At 34.6% G+C, this 17972-nt stretch overlaps 2 protein-coding genes across 2 annotated transcripts; one reads left to right on the forward strand and one right to left on the reverse strand.

The window, feature by feature from the left end:
• Nucleotides 1-4976: 4976 nt before the first annotated feature.
• LOC111368536 (alpha-farnesene synthase-like) lies at nucleotides 4977-10237 on the reverse strand. Its single transcript, XM_022989820.1, has 7 exons — nucleotides 10061-10237; nucleotides 7903-8167; nucleotides 6977-7319; nucleotides 6094-6312; nucleotides 5848-5989; nucleotides 5492-5737; nucleotides 4977-5398 (listed from the first exon to the last, which is right to left on the reverse strand). Exons 1-7 carry the CDS (start codon nucleotides 10193-10195, stop codon nucleotides 5099-5101), a joined length of 1650 nt encoding a protein of 549 aa, XP_022845588.1. The 5' UTR covers nucleotides 10196-10237; the 3' UTR covers nucleotides 4977-5098.
• A 4588-nt stretch (nucleotides 10238-14825) lies between these two features.
• LOC111368537 (ferruginol synthase-like) lies at nucleotides 14826-16747 on the forward strand. Its single transcript, XM_022989821.1, has 2 exons — nucleotides 14826-15881; nucleotides 16008-16747. The coding sequence occupies exons 1-2, from the start codon at nucleotides 14994-14996 to the stop codon at nucleotides 16614-16616; spliced, it is 1497 nt and encodes a 498-aa protein (XP_022845589.1). The 5' UTR covers nucleotides 14826-14993; the 3' UTR covers nucleotides 16617-16747.
• Nucleotides 16748-17972: the final 1225 nt, after the last annotated feature.

Genomic DNA, 17972 nt, shown 5'->3' on the forward strand with positions numbered 1-17972 from the left:
GGACAGATCTACATTTTTTGTAATTTAATATTTAAAATGAATTAGTTTAACAGGGCGTCCATCTATGATGACAATATGGCAGGATTAATTGATGAGCTTACCGCTATTCATATATTTTAGTTAATTTTGATAAAGAGAAAAATTATGCCCAGTTTTTGGTTAAAGAACATTAGTATATTGAAAAGTGGATTGCTCATTTTTGATCTGTCGTCGATCTATTCATTGTTTTGATTTGGATTAGTTTTCCTAAATTGCTGATGTTTCTTTTTAAAAAAAATCTACCTTTTATTGTCTCGCTAGTTCTATTCGAAAATCCATTAAAATGGACGTGGTAATCTGGGGAGGCTATGAGTTTAACGGAGAATGTGTGGAGCGAATATTTTTAAGTGGATTATAATAATCGGTGTGGGCGAAGACTGTACCGATGGGCTTTGGCAAGAAATTCTTTATGAAAACACTCCTTATTATAGATATAAATGTCGGCATCTTCGCCATTCCGAGGACGCTTGTTTAGTCCATAGTGATTAAGTGGCTTTTTCATGGGAAAAGTCTCAAAAACAAAAAAAGCGTGAAAGTGGGAAGAGATGGTGTAGGAGAGGTGCCCGTGGTGTCTCGTGGTGGTGCAATGATGTCTAACGTTGGTGCAGAGCAAGGTAGAATTGGAAACAAAACAAAATTGAAGGGTAAATTAATAATGAAGTAGAACCCATCAATCGTAATTTGGTGGTTCAAGAGTGGACGCAACAACTTTTTACCCAAGGAAACGACAATTTTCCTAAAGTGTACATTCATGAAAACTACGATGAAGTTATGGACTTTTCAAATTTAGGGTGCAATACAAATTTACAAGATCTTATTCTTTCAGCGATGAATCTGAAAGTGATTATTAATCGAAGAAATACCTCGTTAAATGATGATGAGTCGTAATTATGATGTATGAAGTGTAGTTCTTTAACTTTGAATTGTACAACACATCTTAAAAAATGTATGTTTTTCTTTCATTGTATTATATTATTTTGTGCAATTAATAAAATATATTACCTTAGACTGGTCAATTAAAAAAGTCCAACATTTTTTACGAAGCGCGTCTCGTAAAGGAATTGAGTTCAGAAGTTCATCACTTAATTATGAAAACTGACTTCATAAAACATTGAATCTTGGTCGAAGAAGACTCAGTCAATAGCTAGAGGCAAATTTCTTTTTGTAACATAGTTCGAATAAAAGCCAAAACAAAGTTCAATAATGTCTACAAAGAGTTAAGATTAATAGTCCACGTAAGAATACAATGAAAAACACCTTATATGGGATATGTATACTTGGAGACAAATACTTGCTTGTCAGCTATTAACGTGATAAATGATGCTTCTGAAAAAAGCTAAACGAGTCCAAGAGAACTTTAGTTTAATTTTTATTTATTTATTTATAAATAAATGTATAACACTTCAATATTAACAAGCAGCAAGTTTTCCCTAATTTGGATACCGTTTCTCATGTACCATGCTGTCAATTTTACAAGACATACGTGCCCTTGTTAGAGTCGTATTCTTCTAACAACTCGTTTTTTCAAAACTCAAGTTTAACTACATATTCTTTAATAAAATAATATTACATACAAACCCAATTTTTTTTTAATTTTCAACCGCACATTCTCCATCAATCTACTATTAAAAATGCATTCTTTCCCCAAAAATGGGGCTCAAACACACTTTTAGTTAAGAATTATTCCAAACGTTGGCCTTGTCTGCCTAGCAGAGCCCTTTAGTTAAAGCAGGCATTGGTCCTTCTCGCCACACATCTCGGTTGGGCAATGAGGTGGCCCATCAATTTGTTCATTTTGCTATTACTTCCCCAATATAATTAAAATTGGGATATTTATTCCTTTACTTTTATCGATCATTATTTCGAGTGGTATCTCTTAATGCAATCTAGTTCATTATGTCAAAAAAAATAATAAAAAAAAAAATAATAATAATAATAATAATAATAAAGAAGAAGAAGACATATTTATAACAACAAATTTGATGGAATTGAGAAATGGGATTGCAGGAAAAAGAGAAAATTTAAGTGAATTGCGATAAGATTTTAGATATTAAGGAACTTTCCATGAAAATTTAGACGAGAATGAAAAGAAAATGCATCTAACAGGGGGATTTTGTGCACGACATCAAATTTGTAGGCATTAAACAATTTTTTCTTCATATGAAATGTGACATTTATACATAACTTCAATAAGAGATTTCTAAATCAGGATATGATTTTTCATTTTCATTTTTAATTTCTCTTCTTCATGTCTCTCATCTTCGGCTGATATTTCTGCTTTTTTACGTGGTCCAACTTGCCAAGATCTTAAAATACTAACAAAGAATCGAGTAATTTATGATAAATTACACAGCTCTTGTGCACGTAAATGAAATGAATTATTGACATTTTTTCTTGAAAACCAATTCGATTAATTAAAAATTAAATTGTGCACAAGGATTGACAATAACATAAAAAAGGTGAAAAATATTACTATAATAACATCATTGTTTTGTGTATTTAATAAATTGTTCTTGATATTTCAAAAAATAAAAAATAAAATAAATACTCATGATACATACATGATGGGCATGTTGAATATGAACTTCAACATTTAAACAAAACGTATATTACCTCTCGATTTTTGTCCTATTATTTTTGTTACATAAATTATTGAAATTAGTTATTAAATATTCTAGTATCCTTTGCAAGCACTAATAAATTTAAAAGATTATTGACCCTACTTTTTTAAACAATAAGTTAGGGCCAAACAGAACTTAATGCGTATTTGAGCCTAGCTGAATAGACAATTGAAGGAAGATTTACAATTCTTGGTTCTAATCTGACCAGTGTCCATTATGGTACCATAAATCCTTTTTTTTGAGGAATCTATTTTCAATCTTGATCTAATTTTGCTTTGTTCTTAGAATTATATGCAACTTGAAGGCTTGTATGCAAGCAGACTGATGAGGTCCCCAATGTATAGTGTCTTTTACACTTGGGTCCCAACTTTTTTCTGTTGACACTTGAAGGCCTAATTTCAGTTTTTGTAGTGATATATATGGTCATTTTGGATGGTCTTGATCTAAATAGGTTTAGGTTTGTTACTGTAGCCTGCATTGACTTATATGCGTTTCTTGATTTCAGGAGGTTGAATATTCTGGTGGAGGCATTCCTCTTTACTAAATTCAGTCCAGAGAATTGAGTTTTGAGTAACCTAATGAACGGAATGTGACTTTGAATTTGAATAAATGTCCCTCGTTTATACCTTCTTGTTAATTCCCCCCCTCCCCCCTCACAAATTTGTGCATGTTTCGTGTTTCTTCTAGCCAAATACTAGATGCTATAGTGGCCAAAACGTATATGATCAATTATAAATTTTAAGACAATCCACTTTACCTCGAGTTTTATAACAATAAATTTGATGAAATGAATAATTTGTTAGAAAAAGCACGAAGCTCGAGTTCAAAAGAGGGGAAAACAAGCGTGAAGTTTTGTCTTGGTAAATTTGATCACAAATTACAAAATACATAGTTGAATATTTCACTATATTTTTCAGTATGATATACAAACATTCCTTTAATGCTAGTGCTCAACTACAACCTTGTAGACAAATCCCACAAACTTATATTGAAAGATGTAGGAGATAACTTGACTACCACTAGGTCGCTCCAAGCTCAGTTAACTCCAAATCAACCAAAACCTCACAAAAACCACCATCACTATTCGAACCAAACAAAGAACAAACACCCAAACTCCAGTTGCTTTCTATTGCCAACGACACAAAGGCAGTCACAAAGGCCAAGAGAAGAAGAGAAATCGAAGAAGGACTCAATTACAGAGAACGGGGGCTTTTCTTATTCTCAAAAGGGAGAAGGTAAAAATACAATAACACACACACACAGCTTCCTTCACAATGAGGCCAATATATAGTTTTAGAGTGTAATAATAGTGGGCTAATATAATGGGCTCATAGACCAACGAGCCGTAAAGGGGCCGAAACATAAAAGCTAGTCATTCAAGAAGTAAATGGGTCGTGAGCAACATTAACTAAATTAAGTTGCTTCCAAGGACCCTCTAATTGTTTTTCGGGTTGAGCCAATTGATTGATTGTGTTGATAGATATTTCACTCATCGGCCAAGTCCTATGAAGTATAATCCAAACCATTTAACATCATTACCCAAAATTTATTAGGTATCAAAATTCAACAAATCTCCACCTTAATGCCCAATAAACCTGCAAGCAATTAAAATACACTGTTTGTATATTGCATAATCAAGGTAACTAATGAAATTGGGATCATAGACCTTACCTCGTATTTCCAACCTGAAGCACATATCATACATGCTCCATGTACTCACCATGGCAAAGGTCAAGAACACCCAAGTAGAAATAGATATTAACTGTAATCATTCAAGAACAATTAAAATGCAATGACGATATAATATAGAATAACATATACAGATCTTGAAAAAACAAGTTCACCTAGAACAACAGATTAAGACCAAATTAATTAAACACATGGTTAAACACATATGCAATAAATACATAAATGCATAAAGGATCCCCACTACTCCCACAATAGATCTGCCATTGAACATATTAGACATTGTATTAAACATTATATTGAAATATTACCGTCTATGTAGCATACATGTTTGCTCAATAATATTTAGCCCGTGTTTGATTGCTTAAAATATTGCACATTAGTTATGTGGTCAAATTTGACTGGAAAATGCATTTTCATACCAGGATGGAACTCAAACATTACAAATAATAATAATAATAATAATAATAATAATAATAATAAAAAAGACGGAAATTAATGTATGACGAAAGTCGAGATATTGACTTCAACACATAAATTAGTAAAGTAGATGCAAGTCTTTAACAAGAAAAGAAGCAATTCAAGATAATAATATCGCAGTTCTTGGACTTGTGCTCGTTAGTGACGAAACTAAATTTTTTTGGTAAGCACTTTGGCTTGCCAAATTCCGTCCACTAATGTTTTATATTATTATTTTTATATATGATTTCTCAACTCTAGCACTTATTCAGTGTTTTCACAGTTTCACCAACTCAAATTAGAGAAAAAGGCTCTATTAAACAAGACAAGACTTGATCTCTTGTGTCTCCATCTTGAACACTGACTCCGTCTCCATTCTGATAAATGTAATTAGCGACTCGCGCTATATTTATAATGTACTTAACATTTGTTTGCAGCAAATTAGGAAAACCATTTATGCATAAGCCATTGATCTTCTTCCATGAATTGGTAATGATGTTTCTGATACGGTCCCGAGCTTCTTCTTCTGTAACATTTGCTTCTCTCATGTAACATTGGATTGATGAAGGTGCATCACCTCTCTCCAGTTCGGCCTATTATAAAAATTTAAAACACCAATTTTAACAAAATAATCGTATTTTTCAACAATAAAATTACTTTTCCGGTCAAGTTGAAAGAATGATTACAGCTGAAGTTGCTTGATCGTTGCAGAGACGTATTATCAACGAGGAGTGGTAGATAATTTCTTGATTGTTCTCGAGGATTTCAATGGTTTTGGTTATATCTTCACCTACACCAAAGAGTACAACAAGAGAAAGCAGAGGCCCAGATGATGATATCCAACCATTATCAAGATACTCCCACAGACGTGGGGTATGACCTGTGTGGTACCACTTTGCTTCCACATGCAATGCTTGACAGAAATCTGCCCACTGATGACAAACGTAAATCTAATCAGGCAATTATGTTAATCAAATGACAATGAATAGTACTACAGACATATAATGATACAATATTATAAGAATAATAAATAGCTTCGTACCCCTTTCTTTAAATATGATAACACTGAATTCCAGCCCTTCTCGTGTCGAATTTGCAGATCCATATCATTGGTTGTATCATACAGTGCAAAGAAGCATCTCCTTATGGCTTCTGGCAGCTGCTGAATTTCTGTGTGATTCCACCTGAAATGAGGTTTTGAATCACTATAAATATGTGTGTTACGCTCTTTTTGGCTTAATTTTGTTCATAGCAGTAGGAATTAGGCTTTAATCTAAAACAGCAGTACCTATTAACATCACGAGTAAAACACTCCAATTCTTCTATCGAACCATAAATGTCATAGACACCATCAATTATCATGATGAATACGAGTACTATAGTCAGCCATTTCCGAAGGCTTTCATGCTGAGGTTCGGAAACAATTCCCACTGCCCACAAAAAACTTTCAACTGCTCTATCTCTTGTAAAGATTAATGTTTCTAAAAGGTCAAGATCTCTCCACCATCTGAAAAAAATTACAAAGGGGTAAATTTTGTTTATTTGTGCATTGAACTTGAAGTATTGCATGTGGGCTGAGTAGAGTCCAAAATGGCATTTGCCTAAAAAATGTTACAAGACAATATTTCCATTTATTCATCAAAAGAGGTGTCCTGCTGCCTTTTGATGCTAGAATTGATTTTCCTCGTTGCCTAATATATTGCATGAAATGACCCAATATATCGGCAACTCCCACCATATGTAATGGATATAATATCCAATTATTAAACCATGGAAAAAAGAGGGTGAATCAAAATACAACTGCTACACCAAAACAAACATGTTATACACTTATCCCTCCACGGCTAATCCACCTATTATTTGTATTAGGCCTCCTAATCTTCATACGATCTATAAAGGTTTTTAGGGGGTTATTTAGCATAAGACAGACAAAAAGGCATTGGATCACAAGAGTAACTTTCTTATTCTTCTTCAAAGTGAAGTGGACTGAACTCTTACGTTGAGGTGAGACATCATTATAAATCCATTTCAATTAATTGAGATCACGACTGAATCTATAACATGCATGGGACACAGCTAGTTTTTCTTACTTACTATGGTTCATGTTTCGGGGAAAAGGATAACTTATGTAACCACAATTTGTTTGACACAAAATAGACTAAAGATTTTACCTTAAAATCTCCTTGAGAACCTTCTGTTGCTGGGCTTGAGCCATGTTGAAGTTAAGTCTACCCAGCTGAAGCAACATAGACCTAGTCTTGTTCTCTTTTTCCAGAACGTGGATATGTTTCTTGACATTAAACCATCCGACACTCAAATGCAATGGACAATCCAGTGAAAATATTTCATGATTTGCACTCAAATTTTCTGTGGCAAAAACTTGTGCTGTGTCCAACAAACATTCACTTTCCGTGCCAAGATAAGAGGCTTCCAAAAGTTGAAGAATTGGTTTGGCATCCAAATGTAAACTTGTCTTGAATTCTCCCACATCATCAGTGAAACAATGGAACACGTCTGAGCTTCACAGAATATTCCCAAGTTAGAAAGCAGAAAATTCGAGGAAAATAAGGTTTCTATCTTTTTGACAATTAGCAAATGAACTATTTATCAAAGTAACCAATCAGAACATTTAGAAAACCCTACTTCCAATTTCACTTTCAAGCAAATAGTTTTCTTCCTTAACTATTCGCTTTCTACTTTATGCAAAACGAATTAAAATTAAACATGATAGAAACTAGAAATATTATTGAAAATTCCTATTTTGCCCCGTGACCCCTGTGTTGTTTGCTGGTGAACTTGTGCGTGTATAAGGATTATATTCTACCACGTTTTTTGAATCATATCTTAAACATCCTGGGCATGACTTTGGGTTCATTATTATTTTTTTATTATCAATAGCTTGATCCATAGAATTTTTTTTATTTTTATTTTTTATTTTTCTGTGAAACTCGAACTCAAGATCTATATTTGCTATAAATAACATATTGGACCATGTCATCTCAAAACTTAAGCTAGACTATTAGAAAAATGACAATCTTATTTATGATCTAAACATCGTCATAGTTACTAGTGAATTGAAAAAGAAGAGAATCTTCACCTTGTGAAATCTCATAGCCATACTGCCTAAGAATTCTAAAGTATAATGCAGTGGCATAGAGGTTCTCTTCCATGAAAGAACCAATGTTGTTCGTATTCACCATCGTGGTTAGGGTTTCATAGATATCTTTTTCAAAATAGTGAGAAAGAGCTAACTTGCTAATGCAATCTATAAGCTCTAACTTAGCCACTGGATCATTCACTTCATCAAATATGCACGAGACTTCCCTTTTCAATGTTTCCACTTGTCTGCTGTATTTCTCGTCCTGTAAAAGAGGACCAAAAACTTAGCACAATCAATTACAACTGGCATTATAGAGCTACTTTATAAAACAGAGATCTCCAAAAACTAGGCATGAGAGTCGGGTGGATCGATCCAAGTGTGTTAGTATTAGTATGCTTCCATTAAACTTCGCGTATATGGATCGTAAATGAAACCTTTCGAATCAACGTAATTACTAAAACCAAACCGAACATGGTTTCTACCCTTGACTTTTGTTTCAAAATTGTGAACTCACAAGACAAATTATTATCGTAAAAAATAAAATATGTTACCAAATATATATTTCAACATTTTCTGAATCCAATGCAAATATGTCGTCAAATAGTATTCAATATCTAGCACAATAAGATTCAATATCTAGCATAATAGTATCCAATTTCGGCTATACCTATGAGTACAGCACTCCAAGAAAGATTTGTGAGTTGAATATTACGTAAAGTGTGATAAAAAATGACTATAAACAAGAGTGATATAATTCAATTATTTAAATGAATGAATCTAATTAATTAGAATACTTACAACTAGAGTCTTATAAACTTTACTTTTTGAATCAGGTCACTGGATCAAGGTAAATAGATCATAAAAAATAAAAAATAATAAAAAATAATAAATCTAATTTTAGAGTCAGATATCCAAGGTTCCAATTCAAGAATCAAGACCATCTGAGACCCAATCAGTTCTCGATTTTGGTTTCTAAGCCTCGTTCTGTTTGTGTTTCATTTTTGAGTTTTTAATTCATTTTCAGTTTTCTTTTCCTTTTTTTTTTTTGGGAGGTGTTTTAAGATTGTAGAAAATGCATTTATTTATCATTTTAATTTTATTTAAAATAGAAAATTGGAAAACACGTTTGTTTCGAATTTTTAGAAGTTGTTATACGCAATTTTATTTAATGAAATTTTTATTATTTAGTAAAATAGAAAAACTTCTATATATATATAGATTCTTTGCAAAAATAAAATAAAAAAATTACTTAGCAAAATATAAAAAAATAAAAATAATCATGTGAACCAAGAATGATATAATTCAATTCACGCAACATCGCCACCTTTCGGGTATTGTAGTCTCCATCTATGCAACTTCTAATTTGTGCACCGAATTTGGGTTCTACCATTTGAATTCTAAAATATAAGTTTGACTGAAGTTGCGATTTTGAGGCTCTACATTGATAATTGTAGAAAATCGACGCAAGGTGATTGTAGTAATGTTGGCGACGTGAAAAGGGTAGGAAACGGATGGTGGTTGTTGTGGTGGCATCAAAGGGTGGATTTCGAGAAGAATGTGACTTTTTTATTTTTCTTTTTCTTTTTTATTTTTTATTATTTTTTTTCTTTTTCTTCTTCTTTTTTATTTTGCCTTTGGTGGGTTTGATTTGTACTTGGCAGGAGGAATTAGATATTATTATTTCTCATGATTTTAGTGATCACTGAAAATAATTAAAACCTCAAAAATATATTTTGAGTTTTATAATGTAAATTTAATCTTGTTTTCAAAATAAAATTTTCAAAACTATCAAATCAAACAAGTTTTGAATAGTTTATAAACTTTTGAAAACATCAAAGCAAACACCCCCATAAAATCTAGGTCTATTCCTCATCACTTAAATGTAAAACGATATTCAACGTGAATCAATCTGCAAATACGAATTTTTTCTAACAATTGCTGTTGCTAAAAATCGTTTTGACAACAGTCAATTACAAGAAGACAACTATCTTTAAGACAATTGCCCTTCTGTACCAATTCTGTAGAAAAAATCTGTAATTATAACATTATTTATTCAACATATAATTGGGTGCCTACTACAAAGTCTGCACTAAATTTATTTGAGTGGCTAACTTAAAAGGGAAGGAAAAAAAAAGGGGGGGACAGGAAATCTCACATCATATTTGTTTGTTAGAGACTGTAGGAGACCGTAATTCCAGATGTTTGGCTTGTAATTAGCATTTCGCCTTTCGACAGACTCTATCTTCATTTGGCCGTTCAAAGATTGTTGTTGATCACCTGACTTTTCCATTGTGGGATTCCTGATATTAGTAAACAAAAAGAAGTAGTTTTGAAGATGTCTTAACATGGAGTTTATATTACTTTATATAGCACAAAGTGCTAAAGACATCATATGTACAGCAAGTGATAGTGACAAGATTACTTTATATAGCACAAAGTGCTAAAGACATCATATGTACAGCAAGTGATAGTGACAAATCGTTGAGACAATGTTTACATTTACGGACTAATGATCTGCATTGATAGTGACTGTGATTTTTTTTTTTTAATGACGGGGGAACCCACAGCTGCTACCCTTCGGATGCACATTGGGTAAACTCTCAGATTAATGCAATAGTCGACAAACCACGCCAACCAAGTAAACCGCACTAGACAAGCCCTTTGCATTCAATCCATTTATTTGTGGATGTCATGAATTTGCAAAAGAATCTCGCTCAACTTTTGGAATTTGAGTTCCCATGAAAAGTTAACCAATTTGACTCCCCTGATCAATAATCGCATCAAAACGAGCCTACATCCAAACTCGGATAAAAACTCGTATTAAGCTTTGTGTACAGAGCTAAGATTCACATGGGTCTTACCGACCCCTTACTGTCGGGGTCGGTCCCACATAAAGAAAATAAATAAATAAAATACTTCGAGGCCCACAAGTGTGAGGGTCTGACAGTGGTCTGTTAGCAGCTCTCTAAACCCCCCCAAGGGCCAACAGGGGCCCCAAGTGGCGAACCAGGGCTACATGGGCCCTAGTAGCCAAGCACGGTTGTCCAAACTTTAGCATGTGCAGTGTTGCCGTAGTACCCACGCAAGTTGTACAAATTTTTGAGCACTTCATTTGTAAATTGGTCTAATTACATAATTGGGTCCGATTCGTTAGAAATTGAGTTAATTATTATGAATATTAAATATGAGATAATGAAAAATATGAAATAACAATCACAAGAACACAAAATTTACTTGAAAACACAATACGGGAAAAACCACATGCAAAGGCGAAGAATTCACTGTGTCAAAAGTAAGGAATTACATTATGTTATATTGAATATCACAAGGCTCTCTCATGATCTCTCTATTAATCTGATATATTAAATATGTATAATACACCATATATTTATAAGACAATAGTCCCTGACATACTAAGATATTTAATACAATGAAGAGTTTTAATATAAGGTTATGTCCTAATGTAATGGGTAAAGCCAACAATGGAATATTTGGTATGAAATAAAAATAAAATTGTCAAAAAATAGAATTAGAATCTTACCCAGACACTCAAGTGGCAACCTCGCGGAGCCTATCAATGAGTGATCATCTCAAGTAAAACCTCTCTAATCTATTTTGAACTCCTTCAAGACATTTTCAAGTCTACTACTAATTCTCAATAGTCCTCCAACAGTATTTTCTATCAAATACTCAACAAAAATTCGAGTCACAATCCAATTTTAATAACTATAGAAATTAGGGTATGTTTGATAGGTGAAAATTTTCCCTAAAATACCAAAAAAGAAGATGATTTTCTTGAATTCTTTTAAGTTTTTTTTTTTTTTTTTAATTTTTGGGTTTTGGCAATGAAAACAAATTTCATCTCCAATACCAACAAATCCTATCACTTTAATTGACAATTTTCATGTAAAATAAAGTCAAACTAACACAAAAAAATACTTTTATTTCAACATTTTTCACTTGAAAAATTATACCAATTAAATACAATAATTTACAATTCCCAGGAAAATAATTTCTAGGCAATTCAATTCCATTTTTGCAATCAAACAGAGCCTAATTATATTAAAGAAAAGGGAATTTGAAATTTTTTTTTTATCTTTATCAACAAAGTTCACCCAAGCACCCATCTTAAGCTATCCTTAGTAAGTGATTAATATGATAATTCACTGTTATTATCGTTCTATTCAACCAAATAGGTCGAGTCTAAATCTTGTGTCAGACTTTTGGACGACAAAATAGTATTACACTATATGCTAGTGATTGATTGATGACTTTAACAAGAAGCCTCGGTCGCATGGATGAGGCCACGTATACTTTCATCCTACTATCAGTATCTATTCTCTTCTAGTATAAAAGCTTACACAATGCGTCACTCCAAAAATAATTCAAGTTTAGACTCTCAAACTATAACTTTACTCTCATTACTATTTCTATTTTTCCAAAGTCGAACCCTTTTTTATGTAGGAGGCTCATGTCTAAAGTATCCCTCACACTCAAGTGCTTGTTACTTGAACTAATTTGACTGTTGGAGTACTTGTGGTAAAATCTACCACCGTCGAAGAAACCAAGTGTAGCTAACAATTTCTCCTAATGAATTTGGCTTACGTGAACGCCCGAGGCCTTGGGATCTATTGAAGGTGTGGACAAACAAAAATTGAGGTCAACATAACACATTAAACCAATGTTAAATGAAGAACATGTTACTCCCTGTTTTAAGTTAGCCATCAAAAAGCACCACGTGGAAAATTCACTAACGTCATCGGAAGGGTCAGCCCAAAATATATGAGGAGACGAAGCAATAAGATTACAAGTTGACTTTAGAAGCTGAAGTCCTTGTTCTAGCCGAGGTACCATTTAACCGAATAGTTACCGAAGCCCTAACGGAGGGTCTATGCTGAAGTCCTCACATTCATAACCAGCCAAAGTTCTAAAAGATTAAGCTGAAGTCCTTGTTCTAGCCGAGGTACCATTAACCAGATGGGTACCAAAGCCCCAACGAATGGTTTGTGCCGAAGTCCGAAGAGGCAAAGAGGATACCACTTTGGCTAACCTAATGAATATCTTTGTGAAAGATTGATTAGATATCTACTTTATCTTATGTCAGAAGTATCAGGTTAGAAGCATAGGGCAGTCGGCTGTTTTGTCTATATAATAAATGCATGTGTAAGAAAGATGTGATGTATAAAAGAAGAGGGTAGGGGCATGTGGTTTAGATCCAACGGCTACCACGTCTTCCCCAAACTCTATATATAACCTCTCATTGAAGAGGGGAGGGGAGAAGAGCAAAAAAGAAAAGAGATGAGAAGCAGATGAGAAGCAAAAAAAAAAAAAAAAAACACACACACATATATAAGAAAGAGAGAGAACCCGGGAAGAAGAATAAGTAACGGGTAAATAAATTTTTTGCATATTTTGGAGAGGAAAATAAATACAACTCCATACGTCTCTTGCCATTGGATTGTATTCCCATCTTGCTCTCTTTTATCATTTACTTCCAAAAGTTGTAATAATGTTTGGGTAAGATTATCACTGTCCGTGTGAAAGCTTTCTAGTCACTTCGTCGGTCTTTGAACTGCTTAGTCTCGCGTCGAGTGAGCATCTCCTGCGTCCATTATACCGTCTAATCAAATCAATGGTCCAAACACACCAAAATTAACCCGCGTGGACGTGAGTGGGCCCAACATCTGTTGACGTCATTTTCGAAGATCAAGAGAACGTGTGAAAAGCGTATTGCACAGCCTTAAGTACAAGTGTAACCCATGAAAGAACTTTGTATATTGAAAAGGAAATGACATATACTTGTTTGTAGATTTAGTGTGTGTTTGATTCCCATTTTTTTTAAAAATACGTTATTCTCTCTCTTTTTTTTTTAACCACACATTTTTCAATAAAATAATATTACACGCAAATTCAAAATTTTACCTTATTTTTTAATCTCATATTCTCCATTAATCTACTATTCCAAATACTTTTTTTTTCGATTTAATGGGGCTCAAAAACAAGTCCTAAAGTACTATTAAATTATTACTGTTGAGATATTTTTTTCTTATTCGAATGGAATGGCCACAAATACATTCTGAGGCCGACAGTAGAGGAAGGGTCTTTTCTTCCTCTTAAAAGACTCCAAGTGTGTAAACTAGTGTAGAATAGATGTTGCTGTTGGAAAAAATGGTTTAATGGGTCAACTTTGAGCCCAAATTTCAGTGGGACCCACCTTTTAAATAATACGGGACCTAGCATATTCACGTTCTACTCCGCGAGATGATTAACGTGATATATTTATTTATCGAAAACCATTTAAAATTGAATGAAATATTAAGCGTTAAAGTAACCCACATAAACTAAGGATTATGGAAGAATTTGATTTGTCAAACACTTATCCCACATAGGAAAGTTAGGAAACTTTGGTGTGGTTTATAAGATGGAAGTTTGGAATTGGGTTTGGGCCCCAAGGGGTACCAATAGTCTTTGGAAGGGGGAAGACTTATATCCCATTGGGTTTGGTCATAAACCCACGCGCGCGCCGCCGCCGCCGTCCGTCCGACCGGCCGGCTCGGCTCGGCACGGCATGGTCACGGGTCGTGGGTCTTGGGCTTCGGCCAAGCCAATATATATATTTTTTGGTAAAATAACATTTAATTATATTATTATTTTATTATTACAATAATAATATATTTTATGTTATTAATTTTTTCTTCCCTGAAATTTCTGTGTGTGACACGTGGTACGGAGCTTCTAGAAGTTAGCGGTTGACTGTCCAAATGACGGTTGACTGTCCAAAGTGGCGGTTGACTGTCCAAGTGACGGTTGACTTTCCAAAGTGGCGGTTGACTGTCCAAACAGTTTGTGTCTTTTGGACACAACTTTTCGGCAGTTGTGTCTGTTGGGGATAAATCCGCCAGGTTATAAGAGCCATGTCAAAATCAAAAATCAAAAATCAATTGCATCAGACGAAATTTTTGGCTTAAGTATTTGTCTTCCAGGAGACTAAACGGCAATGATTTTGACAAATACTAAAAACATGGAACATAATTTGCAGCTATAAAATTCATAGGAGTCTCATACGAAGAGGAGCAAAGAAAAAATCAATGGATTTTCTAACATCTTTCCTTGTAGTATTATCTTTTGTAGTGTGGCATTTCTTGAGATCAAATCTAAGGCTCCGGAGATCAGGCAAGTTACCCCCGGGGCCTTACCCTTTTCCGATAATCAGTAACATTCTACAACTTGGCAAAAATCCCCACCAATCGCTAACCAAACTCTCCAAAATTTATGGTCCTCTCATGTATCTAAAGCTGGGGAGCAGAAATACAATCGTCGTCTCGTCACCAGATATTGCCAAACAAGTACTACAAAAACATGACCAAGTCCTTTCTTCTCGAACAAGTCCAGCCGCAGCAGCAGCATATGATCATTTCAAGAAGTCTCTGGTCTGGTTGCCTGTGGGTAGCCAGTGGCGAAATCTTCGTAAAATTTGTAAAGAGCAAATGTTTTCGTCACATAGGCTTGATGCAAGTCAGGGTCTTCGGCAAGAAAAATTGAAGAAACTGTGCAACTATGTGCATGACTGCTGCATTAGTGATCAAGTAGTTGATATTGGTGGTGCCGCGTTTATCACTTCGCTTAATCTCATGTCAGCCACTCTTTTCTCAGTTGATTTTGCTCAGTTTAATTCCAGTTCTTCTCAAGAAACGAAAGAACTTGTACGGGGTTTGATGGAAGTTGGAGCGGTTCCTAATCTTGCAGACTTCTTCCCAGTTCTCAAATTCATTGATCCACAAGGTATTCTGCGCGAATGCAAGAGTTACATTAGCAAAGTATTTGTAATATTTGATGATTTGATCAATCAACGGCTGAAGTTGAGAAACGAGTCACCAGATCATCCGGCGAGAAACGATTTACTTGAAGCCATCCTGAATTACAGCCAAACAAACGATTCCGAATTAACCTTTGATGTTCTGAAACATTTACTTTTGGTGAGTAAAAAGAACTTATAGTCAACCTCTTCTGTTTTTCAAAATGGTAAAGGTCTACGGAAAAGAATAGTGAACTCTTATTGAATGGTTAGCCATTATTGATCACTAATTTCTTGCAAATACTAGGATTTATTCATTGGAGGAACAGACACTACTGCGAGCACTGTGGAATGGATAATGACTGAATTAATACGCAATCCTGAGAAAATGTCTAAAGCTAGAAATGAGCTTTGGACCATCGTTGGACGAAACAAAGAAGTAGAAGAATCGGACATCCCAAGACTCCCATATTTGCAATCAGTGGTCAAAGAAACCTTTAGGTATCATCCTCCTGCCCCCTTTTTAGTACCCCGCAAGGCAGAAGTTGATACAGAAATCAATGGCTATACAATCCCTAAAGATGCACAAATACTTGTTAACGTATGGGCAACTGGTAGAGATTCAAGCCTTTGGTTAAATCCGGACTTATTTGAGCCTGAACGATTCTTGGACCGTGAAATAGACTTCAGAGGCCAAGATTTCGAGCTCATTCCGTTTGGCTCTGGAAGGAGGATTTGTCCAGGATTACCTTTGGCTCACAGAATGGTGCATCTCATGGTAGCAACTTTGATTCATAGCTTCGACTGGAAACTCGAAAACGGAATGAAACCCGAAGAAGTTGACATAAGTGAGAAGTTTGGGCTTTCACTACAGAAGGCAGTGCCTCTCACGGCTTTCCCCATCAAAATGTCATAGTGTCTGTATTTCGTAGCTAAATGTGTAGTACCTTCAACGACAAAGCCTTGCGTTGTCATTGAATATGTTCTAAAATGGCTATCTACCTTTCTGAATTTTGTACAATTTGATATGAACTTCACAAATTTTAACCGTTCTATTTTTTCGAATTCTACACTTGAGCATAGAAAAATGAACAATTGATGAGATTCAAATTGAAATTTATATATAAATCTAACAGATAACCATGAGATAATTAACAGCACCAGACTCAATTCAGAAGTTGTCACAATAAGGTACGTGGGAAAAGTGGGTTTTATTAAATTCCATAGTGGACTGTCGAAATTCAATTTTTAACAAGCATTCCAACTGTTCTCTCAAATGCAGATACAGTAGCACAATCAAGGGCGGACCCAAGGGGGTCCCCTAGTGTCACTTGACCCTCTACTTTTTTCAATTTTTTTATTTTTTTTTATTTTTGTCTTCGTTTTCAGGCGAAATTGAAATATTATATTTTTAATATCATTTTAAAGTACTCACTGTTGGAAAAAATGGTTTAATGGGTCAACTTTGAGCCCAAATTTCAGTGGGACCCACCTTTTAAATAATACGGGACCTAGCATATTCACGTTCTACTCCGCGAGATGATTAACGTGATATATTTATTTATCGAAAACCATTTAAAATTGAATGAAATATTAAGCGTTAAAGTAACCCACATAAACTAAGGATTATGGAAGAATTTGATTTGTCAAACACTTATCCCACATAGGAAAGTTAGGAAACTTTGGTGTGGTTTATAAGGTGGAAGTTTGGAATTGGGTTTGGGCCCCAAGGGGTACCAATAGTCTTTGGAAGGGGGAAGACCTATATCCCATTGGGTTCGGTCATAAACCCACACGCGCGCGCCGTCCGTCCGACCGGCTCGGCACGAGCCCGAGTCTGAGTCCGATTCGGTGCGGGTCCGGGTCGACCTTTACACTATATTAACTTTTTGGACAAAATTTATTTAAAATTTTGGGCCAAATTGTAAATAATCAAATTCTTGGGTACAAAATTTATTTAAATTTTGGCTTATTCCGGGTGTTTTATTTCCTTGTAACAGTCGACTGTTTCGACTGTTTACCGACCAAACAGTCGACTGTTAGCCGACTGTTAACCGACTTAACAGACACGACTTTTAAGAACAGTATGTCTGTTCGGATTTTTGAGGCTTGTCTGAAAGGTGATGACTGTTCGAATGGCCACGAACAAGTCTATAAATAGCCAGCCTTTCTACCAGAAAATTTACACCATTTTCATTGCAAACTTTCTGTGCTTTGAATCTCATTTCCCTCTCTCTCGTTCTGATATTGTCTCGAAATCAAAAACACTTCG

This window comes from Olea europaea, chromosome 19 (genome assembly GCF_002742605.1).
Source record: "Olea europaea var. sylvestris chromosome 19, O_europaea_v1, whole genome shotgun sequence".
Taxonomy (NCBI): Eukaryota; Viridiplantae; Streptophyta; class Magnoliopsida; order Lamiales; family Oleaceae; genus Olea; species Olea europaea.